Below are 12,173 nucleotides of genomic sequence, written 5' to 3'. Positions count from 1 at the left end.
AGTCTTTAAAAATTGCTTTGTAGTGAATGAAGTATCAAGAAATCTCCCCACGTATGAAGGGGAGGTTAGCTTCCGAATCAGGGACGGAGGGAGTGGGGTGACTCCCTCATGCTCCCGTCACCCCCAAGTTGGAAAATTTTCTGACCAGTACTTGTGAAAAAATATTTTTTTGCACCCCCCACTTTTAACCAGTGGGTAAAGTAGAGTACCTTTCATTTCTTTTTTCCTTCTCTCAACTTCCGTCCCACACCACACACACACTTCTCTTTCATTTGTTCTCCTTCTTTCTTGGTGGCCCCCATTTCATTCTTTTATTCTTTTTTTTTGTCTTTTACTTACCTTACACACAAACACACACAAACAAATTATCTCTTTCTCTCCTTCATTCTTCACCGACCAGCAAAGTTGAATTTGGGCAAAACTCATTTTTACTTAATCCTTGAAGCTTGCTATCAATACTATGGACACTTGAGCTCAAAGACTCCATTTTTATGGTACTGGTAAGCACCCTTCCTCCCCCCTCTTTCACTATTATTTGTTTTCTTTTTGAACCTTCTTGCATCTAAATCTCCATTTCAGTTCTTTGATAATTTGTGAATAATACCGTGTTTGTAAAAGCAGTGAAAAGGTTTGCTACTCAAGGTCCTCGTTTGCTGAGAGCTTCCACAGGTTATTGACTTATTGTCTACTTAGAGTGAAAGGTACGATTCTTTTGTTTCTCTTGTTTCAGAATTAGTTTTCCTGTTTCTACTTGGAGAGTGAACTTGAATACAAGTATAGTATGAAAAAAGTGGCTGCGTCTACCGTGTGTCAGTTTGAAACTGACACACGGTGCTTCAGTTTCATTTTTAAAGTAATTAGACAAAAATATCCTCTATTTCTGATAAAATTCCATATTTCTCCCTCATCATCTCCACCGTCCCAACACCACCATTTGCTCCTACACCACCGCTTCTTCAATGCTTTGTGATCATACTCCATTTTGTTTCTGAAATCAAACTTAATTTGCGTTTTTGCTTAATTTTTGGGACTTTGGGTTGTAATGAGCATTTCCTCCACATTTATCCTTCATCTTATCTCTTTGTTTTTCATCTTTTCTCCTACCCCTTTCTCCTAACTTCTTCCCAGTTTTTTTTTTCCTTTACTTCATCTGTTACCACCGGCAACACTGTAGCCTCACCGCTGAAGAACAGTAGCCTCGCCGTTGCAGCACTGTGGCTTCGCCGCAAATCTGGGTTTGCATTGCTGAATTTTCAGATCTGGGTTTCTGGTGGGGGAGGCTTTGGGTAGAAGTTGTTGTGTTTATGGATCTGATTCTTGGTGGGGTAGCTCCGATTTGCTTGAACCTTGATGGCTTCCTTGGATTTCTCCACACCTCAGCGGTCATGGGAAACTCCATTCCCCTCCATCGTTTTTTGCAGCGTGGGGGTGAGGGTCAGTGGATGTGGAAGGGAGAAGGAGTGGGCTGCGGAGGAGGGCGGTGGGGGAAGGAAAAGGGGGTGGGGAGGGAGAGGAGCAGGAAAGGTGGTGGGATGGGTTTGCAGTCTGCACTCTAGAAGACGTGAATCATGGTCAAGATTGGGGGAGAAGGTGGGGGTGGGTTGGAGAAGAAGAAGGGTGTTTTTCTAAATTAAAATATAATTAACAAATGAATTGTTTTAATGCTAATTTATCTGTACCGTTAAAATTTAAAAATATTAGATCTAACAGTACATATGAAACTAAAGCACTGTGTGTCAGTTTGTAGATGAAACCAGTGTTATAAAACTCGGCTCGAACCGGCCGGTTCGACCGGTTGAGCCGGGAACCGGATCCTAAGCCGGTTCGAGCCGAGCATCGGATCGGCCATGCAATCCACCTGTTGCGAACCGGAAAAAATCGGCCGGTTCAGTAAAAAAACCGGTGACTCGGTCCTTACGGTTGGACCGGTTCGCTATTTAAAAAAAAACTGAAAACTCAAATTCTAAAACAAAACAAAGGTGACGAGGATTTGAAGGAGAGGAACGACGGTGACAGCAAAAATTGATGAGAAAACGTGGATCTTCAGCAAAAATTGATGTTTGGATGTTCTATTTTGGAACCGATTTCAGCAATCAGACGCGGATCCCATTGATGCTGCTCTGAGTTGCTTCTCTGTCACAGTGACGCGATTCTCTCCAAATCTAGGATCCATCTAATTTCTTATTCTATTTATAACCCTTTCTTCTTGCACTTGGATCTGTTTCTCATCTGGGCATGTGGGATGATTTTAGAAGAGAAAGGACTTGGAGAAAAAAAAGCTATATGCGTGCAGTTGTTTCTCATCTCACCTCTGTTTCTTTTCCTTTCTATCCTCTGTCTTTTTTATTTTTCTTTGTGTGCGGCGGTTGCACAGTGCATATCCTCTCCACTTGTGTGTGTGCTTATCTTAGGGTTATTGTTTTTTTTTAGACAAACTTAAGTTAGTGTTAAATTAGATTACAATGTTAGTGGTGTTGGGCTGAATGGCCCAAGTACCCAACCGTAGAAGGATTAAAAAAAAATTTCATTAAATATTATTCAAATTAGCATATTAATACAAAGTTTTAAAAACTATGGTGGTTGAATGAAATTAAATTTAAATAGTCATTAATTTAGGAAAATAAATTAATAATTTTTCTAATAGTATATAATATATTATTATTAATTTAGTGAAAGTGAAGATTAGATGAAGGGATAAATTTTTTTTTAGTGTCAACCGAGTCAAACGGTTCAACCAGTGACCCAGTGGTTGAACCATTGACTCATTGACCCAGTGCCTCGACCGAGTCGATTACCGGTCCGAGTCTGATAGCACTGGATGAAACCGAAAAAAGTTTTCATGTTTTCTTGTTTCCTATACTTTATTCAAGTTTTGAGTGAAAAAAGTAGTACTAGTATGCTAAGAAAGTTGAATTTTACTGTTTCTATGACATAAATTCCTGATGGCTGATGCATGATTGATAAGTTCCAAATTTATAGTCCAGTCACTTTTGTCAAGTCTCATTTTTTGTTCTTGTCAGAATGCTTATGAGCTGGTTAGTATTTCTTGTACTCAAACTAATTATATACTTCTTATGCTTATAAACATTTGCTAGTTATTTATGATTTTTTTCACATGCTTTATGAGAAAAATTAAATTTTTTTTATAAATTACATTCCTTTAAATCTTCGTCACCCCCTTATAAAATTCCTGGCTCCGCCCCTGTTCCGAATGTGAAATTTGATTTTTTTCATGGTTGTCCAAGTTCTTCTATTTACTATTAGGTCTAATCCATGCCATGCAATCAGATACTAGTTAGTCATTGTTTCATACAATCAATCATTAAAAATTTAAAATAAAAGTACACAAATCAAAGGAAATAATGTGAGTAGATCTCAACCCTTCATTTCTTTTAAAACAGATCAAAGGCTGAAACTAAAAGAAACTTAAATAGTGTCTTTTATGTGTGATGTACCCAATCATTTCTTTATGTGGATTAAATCAGTTTCTCTACCCGGTTCTCATACTATAAGATTAACACACCAAACTCCATTTCATTTTCGTGTAGTATGATACATGTATGTAAATAGTATTAAGGTTTTCCAAAATTTATAAAATTAACACAGCCAATTTACTCTTTTCTTTTCTTGATACCTCTATTTTTTTCTGGAACTAACAAATGTTTAGTGACCATTTGACTATTTTTTTCTGGAACTAACAAATGTTTAGTGACCATTTGAAAATTCTGATTGGGTAAAAGTCCTATCTTCAGCTTCCATGGACACGGTGGTGATGTGCAGTGCTTGATAAAGAAGACAGGTCAAGGAAGGGTTGAAGGAAATAGAAGAAATAATCAACCCACTTGAGAGAACCTTATTTAATCCACACAAGAAAATGATTGGGTACATCACACATAAAAGACACTATTTAATTTTCTCTTAGTTTCAGCCTTTGATCTATTTTAAAAGAAATGGAGGGCTGAGATCTACTCACATTATTTCCTCAAGTTTTTCCCTACTTTAGAGGATCCCCACCCTAAAGAAATAGTCCAATCAGTTAGTTTTGTGTCAAAGGAAAACATGTTTCTTAAAAATGTTTCCCCATCGTAAGTGGTTTGATATTGGAAACACATCATAGAGCACAAGATTCACATTTCACTATTAGACTTGTATTCAGATAGAAGAGAGACTACCTTACCTATATGAACATTATACCAAGATGGATATGATTCAGATCAGGAATTTACAAACTACTTAACAGAGAATAAATCTCAGTAACCTGAGGGTGTGTCCTATCTTGTACAGAGAACTGGTGAACAATTCCCCCCAGTTCAATCCAACTACAACCTGGAATTTTCTTCAAATTTTTTTCTTCCATTTTTGTTCTAACTCTTTTAACTTCGTCCCACATGCCCAAACTGGCATAAATATTAGACAGGAGCACATAGGAACTTGGACTGCTTGAATTAAGCTGAATCAATTGTTGAGCTATAGGCTCTCCTATCGAGAAGATTTCATAGCTTTGGCAAGCACTAAGCAAAGTCTTCCAAATGACATCATTGGGTTCAATAGGCATCTTCTCAATGAGTTTCATGGCTTCTTCAACGTGTCCTGCTCGGCTAAGCATATCCACCATGCAACCATAGTGCTGCACTTTAGGTTCCAGTTTGTACACTTTTTTCATGAGCTCAAAACATATCAATCCCTCCTTCAACATCCCAGCATGCCTACAAGCACTCAACAGTCCAATGAATGTGATATCATCAGGTATAATAGAAAGCCTTTCCATTTCCATGAGAAAATCAAAAGCCATTACACCCATTCCATGAACAGCTAAGCCACCAATCACAGCATTCCAATGATCAATGCATTTTTGTTCAATATTCTCAAACACTGAGATGGCACTATCAATGCTACCACACTTGGAATACATGTCAATCAGAGCAACGCCAAGATTACCACTCAGAGAATAACCATTGTCCATCAAATATCGATGTATCACAACTCCATCCTCAACATGTCCTAACTGAGCAATTGCTGTAAGAACAATCAACAACGTTGTATCATCAGGTAACATATTTGTCGCACTTCTCATATCATGAAATAGTTTCAAAGCCTCGACGCAGTACCCATTCTGAACATATCCAGCCATCATTGTGTTACAAGAAATGGTGTCTCTCCTGGGCATTTCATCAAACAAACTCCTCGCAGCAAGAACATCACCCGATTTCGCGTAACCGGCTATCATAGTAGCCCAACTGACCAGATCCCTTTCCGGCATCTTATCAAATAATGCTTGAGCATCCTCCATCTTCCCATGCTTCACACAGCCATCAATCATCGTGTTCCAAGAAACCAAGTCCCTCTCAGGCATTTTAAGAAACAAACTCCAAGCAAACTTCAGCCCATCTTCACATCTCACATACCCTCCAATCATTGAATTCCAAGTAATCAAATTCTTCTCCTCAACCAACATACCATCAAACAACTCACGCGCTTTTCCAACCGCCCCACATTTCACATACCCATCAATCATCGAGTTATAAGAAACAGAATCCCTCTCAGGCATTCTGTCAAACACTTGCCGCGCAAACTCAACACACCCACACCTCACAAACAAACTCACCAAGCAATTCTGCAAAAACACATCAGACACAATATCTGTCTTACACAACAACCCATGAACCTGCATTCCCTCCTTCATCAAACCCACCTGAGAACACGCCTTCAAAACCAGCGAAAATGAGTACTTATCCAAACAAACCCCATTTTCAAGCATCAAAGAGAGCAAAACCATTGCCCCTTTTGGGTCACGGCCATGAGAATAAGACCTGATCACCGCATTCCAAAGAAAAGGGTCATCATCTTGCTCACTGGGAGCGCGAACAGCATGGTGCTTGAAGAAGATGCAGCGAGCAAACTCAACAAGAGGCTCATGGGGTGAAGAAATGAAAGTGAGGACAAGTTTTGTGGTGAGTGTGGTGTTTTTTATGAACCCGGTTGTTATCATGCGTGCATGGATTTGATTCACGTGGTCTATGGTTGTGCATTTTGGGAGCATGATGAGTGTGGGAATGGTTGATGCCCATGGCTGGTGTGAAGAATTTGCACAAACAAGCATCAATGGCTAAAATATTGAACTTCTTTGGCAATAAATGATGTGTAGAAATGTGAGGTTTTCTTAGTGCAAAGCTTGCACTGTTTCATCAATTGGGCTAAGGGAAGGTTTAGCACTAGCACTCCCATTTGTGCCATCAAGGTTGCCTTGCCTCACATTTGGATAAGGTTATCTTTGATTTGAGGGAAGATGGATGGTGTTCTTTATTTTACTTTTTTGTTTGTTTGTTTTATTTCTTGGTTTTTTTAGAGTCTCATAACTCTCATCTTGTGCAGTCTCCATGTTCTATTCTTTTGTAATGATTCTAATTGGGACCTTGGTTCACTTGATTATGAATATGAAGTACTCATTCCTCTTCCGTTCCACCTTCCGTTCCAGAAAGTTTGTAGTTTAAGATTGTGGCACAAAGACTAAGAAAGTAATTATTGATAGTATAATTTGACTAGATTGCCCTTATTTAATTTTACTAGTATGATGTGCAACTGTTAAATTATAATTAGATAAAGAAGAATGTAAGTTAATAGAGAAGAGTTGTGGTTTGTACTTTATTAATATGAAAGGTGATAAGTGAGAGAAAATATATTAAATGAGGGTATAGGTGGAAAAAATTAGCAAAAAAATGCATTGGTTTTCTAAAACAACAAACATTTTGGGATATTAAAAGATGGTCCAAAACAACAAATTTTATGGAACGAAGGGAGTATGTTATGTTGGGTCGGTCTCGGATATGGGCAACCTTATTCTAACTTTACCCCCCAAATGGGGTGTTTTTGTCAAGGTGACCATTTATGACTTTATGTATCCCCATATCTTTTTATTTGATATGGAGAAGTTCTTTGTACAATGCTAAGGCTCAAGAAGTGAATGAAAGATTGATTTTTTCATGAGATTAAATTTGGTAAAGGTGGTGAGATAATATTATATCGTCTTTGAGGGATAGCTTAAGTGGTAAGAGTCAGATGACACATGAGTTGGAAAATAGAAGGTCAATGGATCAATCTCTGACGGGTGGTGCAATTTAACTTTCTGATAGATTGTTCGTCAATAAGATTGTTGATGTATTTACCAATAAATTTATCAATTTACTTTAATGTCTTATTACAAAGCAGACTTGTAAATAAACTATCAGACCAGGTCAAAGTTTCTATTGGCTCAAGCTCAGGCCTAAAAGAAATTATATGACATATGATATAACATGCCACACTCAGCCCTTGAATTTTTTAATTAGATCAGACCTATTTAAGCAAAACTTAACCCAACCTATTTCCCTTAAAACACTTATTTTCCTATATTTATTTGGTTAATAAAATAATATTATTATTGTTTTATTAAATTTGAAACCTTCAAATCAATCTATTTCATACACACACCTGTCCCCTTTCGTTATTATACATTAATGATAACCACAAAAATCTACCGTATCCATACAAGAAAAGAAACATTATATATTAATTTTAAGATTGATGTTGCATGTCGACGAGTGTGACAAATACGATGCGTCACCCTTCGCAACTTGTTAAATATATTACTAATCGAGTAAGACTACTTCCCTTCTAATCTTGTAGTACCTTTTTTTGACTGCAATATAATCTCATGAGGTTAATTTAGTTTAACAAGTGGATTGAAGTTACGTTCAAATATGGCTGTATGCTTGTTTTGATGTTCGAGCTAAATTTTACAGTATAAAGTGACTTCATATATCTCAAAAGAATCAGTGAAGTATGAATATATAGAATTTAAACACAGACATCTACGTTCACCTCCTTTACCCATCCATGCCATTTATGTCTGAGGCATGTACACGAATTTCTTTTCAAGAAATAAAAAGTACAAGAGAAAAAGTCAAGAGTACTAGCAGCTATCAGCAAGTTATAACGATAAGCAAGATAATATATCAACACTTCGATGCCATGTCTGATGTGATAGGGATGTAATAAATATAATGAAAAAGAAAAAATAAATAAGAAGAGATAAAGTTGTATGACATGTGTGATTTTATTAAAAAAAGTTAATTAACTTAATCAGAGCTGTTTGTTCATTTATCTTTGATGGTGTCGACCCCATTAAAAAAATGTGGTTGTCAACTTGTCATAATGACAAAGTGGTGGAGAGGAAAGTGCTTCCCTGCCGTGGGAGCGGGGATGCAAACCGTTTCCCCACTCCTACTTCCCCTCATTTTCTTCATCTCCATCCTTTATCCCCATGAAGGTGAATTTTTGTCGATCTCCTCCCTGTTCATCACCTCCTCATGGGAATCCAACACGTCATTAAAACAATTTTTAAAAAGTGTAATCAAATAAACCCTAATTCTCAAAACATACCTTTAAACATTCAACTCATCGAAAAAAGTGAAATATTTATTATGAGAAATTTATTTTTTATTTCAAGCCAAACTTTTTTTTATTGAAATTAGTTTAGGTTTTTTTTCTGTTTCAAGATTTTTTATTAGTTTTAATTTTTTTATTATATATTTAATTTTTTATTAAGGGTGATATTATACATATAGGGCGAGACCTCATCATTAGGCAGAGAGACATATACCTATCCGGCCCCAAGTCCCCGAATGATAGCTCAAGTGGTAAAGAATGGTGAAGATGAATGGTGAGATGAATGGTGAAGAGTTTAGGGTTCAAACCCTGAGCATGACTAATTTACTAATATTTCTAATAATTAACATTTGCCTATTAAAAAAATATACCTATCCCCAAACTTATCTTGGGAGGATTTTTTTGTCCTCTCCCTATCTCCATTGACAAAATTTCCTTATGATCAATGCTCCAAATGGGGTAGTCCCCGTGGGAATCACCATATACTGGTGGAAATTCTCATCCCTAATTATTCTCATAATAAATTATTTTTTTGAAGTTTGAACTTGTGTCATTATCATCCTTACATGGAGTAACTTTCCTTTTACGTACCAAACTAACATTTTTTTGTTTCCCAAGGTATTCCACAATCAATAACCATGAGATTAATTCACCGAGGCTCTGAGATCAAATTAATTGGATATGCCTCCCTCTCTCAACAAATGTTTCTCCATACACACTGCTAAATCAATGCTTTATTTTCTTTTAATTTCATATAATTATTGATGAACCAATAATGCTAAAGAAGTTAGAAATTTTATAGTGTTTTAACTGATTTTTCTACAAATAATTCTATTAATCCATTCATTTTTTTCATCAAACAACTTTTTACTTTTACTGGTGTTATTTGAAAATTATATCTTACCTCCCAACAAACTAATTTTTCAAGTTTGAAATTTTTTTATGAAAAAAAGTTTGGATGAATTCAACTTTGGTTTCCACCACGAGCAGAGCATGCCTTGGGACCAAATGTACTTATAAGTTATAAATCGCCACCGACACATCCTTCACATTAATAACAGAAATCGAACACACTCTTTTGATGAGAAGTGATCCGTCCTTGACAACACTAAATGAACATGTACGTGCTAGTTTATGAGATTGAAATTGACGACTGAGTTTAAATACCCCATTTAGAGAACCCCATATAAAAAAAGAATTATGATACATTTACATTCTCGATCACTTCATTTACACATCATTTTCTCCTTATTAATTATTTTTTCTCTTTCAATCATATCATTAAACACATCTTTTACAATCTCTTTTTACTTTCTATAGGTCTTCTCACCACTTAATTAAGTTATGTTCACACTTCAAATTAAGTGTAAGAATAGATATAAAGAAAAAAGAGAAATTAAAAGATGTCACCAATGATATATATATACTTGAAAGAAAAGAAAAATGTAGATAAAAAGTGAGTGTGTATATGTATCATAACTTTATAAAAAACTATACCGTTAATTATAATCCAGCTAAAATCTCTACCTCTTATCTGTCTTTTTCCCATTGCACTTTAATCTACACGTTCAAATTGTTGTAGCTAAAAACAAAAGCAAATTGCCTTGCCAAAATGTCAACGCTCTCACATATATCTGACGACGCCGCATTCTCAATAAAAATCAAATATATGATCTCTCTCTCAACTCTCAAGTCTCACCAAACACCATTTATCAACGCTTCCTTCCCCGTACTGTCCTTGTACCTCTGTACTTGGTCGTTTCTCCAACCACACAAGAAAGAAACTGAAAAGATAACCAGAAACACAACACATGCACCATGAAGCTCGTTTGGTCCCCAGAAACAGCCTTACAAGCTTACCTAGACACTGTTCAATCTGTAAGAATTCAATTACCTTTCTCCTAACAAACAATTAAAATCAATTAGATACATATCTAGGTTTTTTTCTTCATCTAGCTTCTTCTTTCTTTACCACAATTTTCTTTTTTACCATCTCCCCTATTTTATTTTCAAATCCCCACTTGATAAATCGTATTAAGTTGTCGTTCGGGTAATAGGGTTGCTGACACTCAAACTTTATTTATGTTTGGGTGAGTTCGTGTAGATAGAGGAGGTTTCCATCCTCGGTGAGTTGATGTATTGATCTCTATGATGTTATGTTGTGCTTCCGTTTCTTCTTAATTGAATGAATCACTTTTAAAAAAAAATTGAATTTAGTTGAATTTCAATGTGATTTTTTCAAGCAATTTTTCTAATTTTTTTTTTGGCAGTGTGAGAAAGTCAAGGAATCAGGGGTAGCTGAGCTTCTCTCCTCCATGGCAGCTGGATGGAACGCCAAGTTCATCGTCGAATGCTGGTCCCATGGCGGCCCCATCGCGGCTAGCCTCGGCCTCGCGGTCGCGGCTCGCAACACAGGTGCAAGGCACGTGTGCATAGTCAAAGACGAGCTGTCGAGATTGCACTACATGAAGGCCCTCGCCGAGATGGGCGTATCTCCGCCGCAGGAGGTGGTAGTCGGAGAGGCAGCAACGGTGGTGGGGAGCCAGAGCCTCGCCGGACTTGACTTTCTGGTGGTGGATTGCACCGGCAGCAACTTCGCTAAGGTTCTGAGGGTGGCGAAGGTGGGCCCCAGAGGGGCAGTTTTGGCATGCAAAAATGCGTGTCAGAGAAACGGTTACAGGTTGTTCCGGTGGAGCTGGGTGCTTGAGAGAGGCACACGTGTGGTTAGGTCGGTGTTCTTGCCGGTTGGAAAAGGTTTGGATATTGCTTACATAGGGAGTACTGGATCAAGTGGTGCAGCAGCAGCAACAGCTGCAACTGCTTCAAAGGCTCCTAGCCGTTGGATTAAGCACATAGATCAACAATCAGGTGAAGAACACCTTTTCAGAGAGGGGTAGATGAAGATGATGCTTAATTTGTTGGTCTTCACTCTTGTTCAGTTAATTAGAAAATAAATAAAATAAAATATAAGTGGCTGCTAAAACTTATGTACTTGTAAATAAATTAGTTTGATGAGTTCTGATGACTTTCGAGGATGGGAGACCAAGCTATGCCAAATTGCTTTTAAATATGGTGGATGGATGTACTTTTGATGCAATATGACATTTTCAGCTTGTATTTTATATGTTTGTATGCAAGGAAAGAGGTGAAGAGCCTTAGATTTGGCGGGTATTATTATATATAATGATGTATGTGAAAGATATAGTTTCGTCCGTTAAAAATGTATCATAAAATAATACGGAAGATATTTTAGTTTTTAAAATTAAAAATTCCCAGTAAATAAATATCGGTTCGATGGGTAAGAATGTGTCACTCTACATTAAAAGATTGTGTGTTCAATTTCAATTATTGGAGTAAGAGTTATGTTAGTGAGAAATTTGACATATAGTTGTGATCGAACCGAACCCGCCCAAACGTTTTATAAATTGAAAATAGTTGATATGTTCAAGTTAGTTATTTAAACAATTACAAAATGATTTTTATAGTGCTAATAATCGGCCAGACATTTAATAGGCGCCGATCGCAGTGGTAAAAAATGGTTGTTTGAACTTTTAGGTCAAGAGTTTGATTCTTAGGATCCGCGCTCTTAGAGAGACATTTGTCCTTTACCACACCTTAATTGTAATTGTGAGAACAATTTAATACACAAAAAATAAATCGGTTGGGCAAACTTTTCCTTGGTGGTTCATTTGTCTTTTTTAATTCCATTTAAAACTAAAGGTAAAAAATTATTCTTAATTTGTGATGTC

General features: G+C 36.7%; 2 protein-coding genes across 2 annotated transcripts; one reads left to right on the top strand and one right to left on the bottom strand.

Annotated features, from left to right (window-relative positions):
• Positions 1 to 4,114: 4,114 nt before the first annotated feature.
• Positions 4,115 to 6,259, bottom strand: LOC130746673 (pentatricopeptide repeat-containing protein At2g45350, chloroplastic). Its single transcript, XM_057599371.1, has one exon. It carries the CDS (start codon positions 6,098 to 6,100, stop codon positions 4,223 to 4,225), a length of 1,878 nt encoding a protein of 625 aa, XP_057455354.1. The 5' UTR covers positions 6,101 to 6,259; the 3' UTR covers positions 4,115 to 4,222.
• Positions 6,260 to 10,094: 3,835 nt separating this feature from the next.
• LOC130746672 (uncharacterized) lies at positions 10,095 to 11,608 on the top strand. Its single transcript, XM_057599370.1, has 2 exons — positions 10,095 to 10,302; positions 10,695 to 11,608. The coding sequence occupies exons 1-2, from the start codon at positions 10,243 to 10,245 to the stop codon at positions 11,319 to 11,321; spliced, it is 687 nt and encodes a 228-aa protein (XP_057455353.1). The 5' UTR covers positions 10,095 to 10,242; the 3' UTR covers positions 11,322 to 11,608.
• The last annotated feature ends 565 nt before the right edge of the window (positions 11,609 to 12,173 follow it).

The sequence above is a fragment of the Lotus japonicus genome, chromosome 3, assembly GCF_012489685.1.
Source record: "Lotus japonicus ecotype B-129 chromosome 3, LjGifu_v1.2".
Lineage (NCBI taxonomy): Eukaryota > Viridiplantae > Streptophyta > Magnoliopsida > Fabales > Fabaceae > Lotus > Lotus japonicus.
Note: the sequence above shows the minus strand (reverse complement) of the source record. Positions and strands in the feature narration are given on the sequence as shown.

Excerpts from the sequence above, each read along its gene's own strand:
- LOC130746673 (XM_057599371.1), bottom strand. The coding sequence starts at position 6,100 with ATGCTTGTTTGTGCAAATTCTTCACACCAGCCATGGGCATCAACCATT.
- LOC130746672 (XM_057599370.1), top strand. The coding sequence starts at position 10,243 with ATGAAGCTCGTTTGGTCCCCAGAAACAGCCTTACAAGCTTACCTAGAC. Across the intron at positions 10,303-10,694 it reads ACCTAGACACTGTTCAATCT|TGTGAGAAAGTCAAGGAATC; the intron begins GTAAGAATTCAA and ends TTTTTTTGGCAG.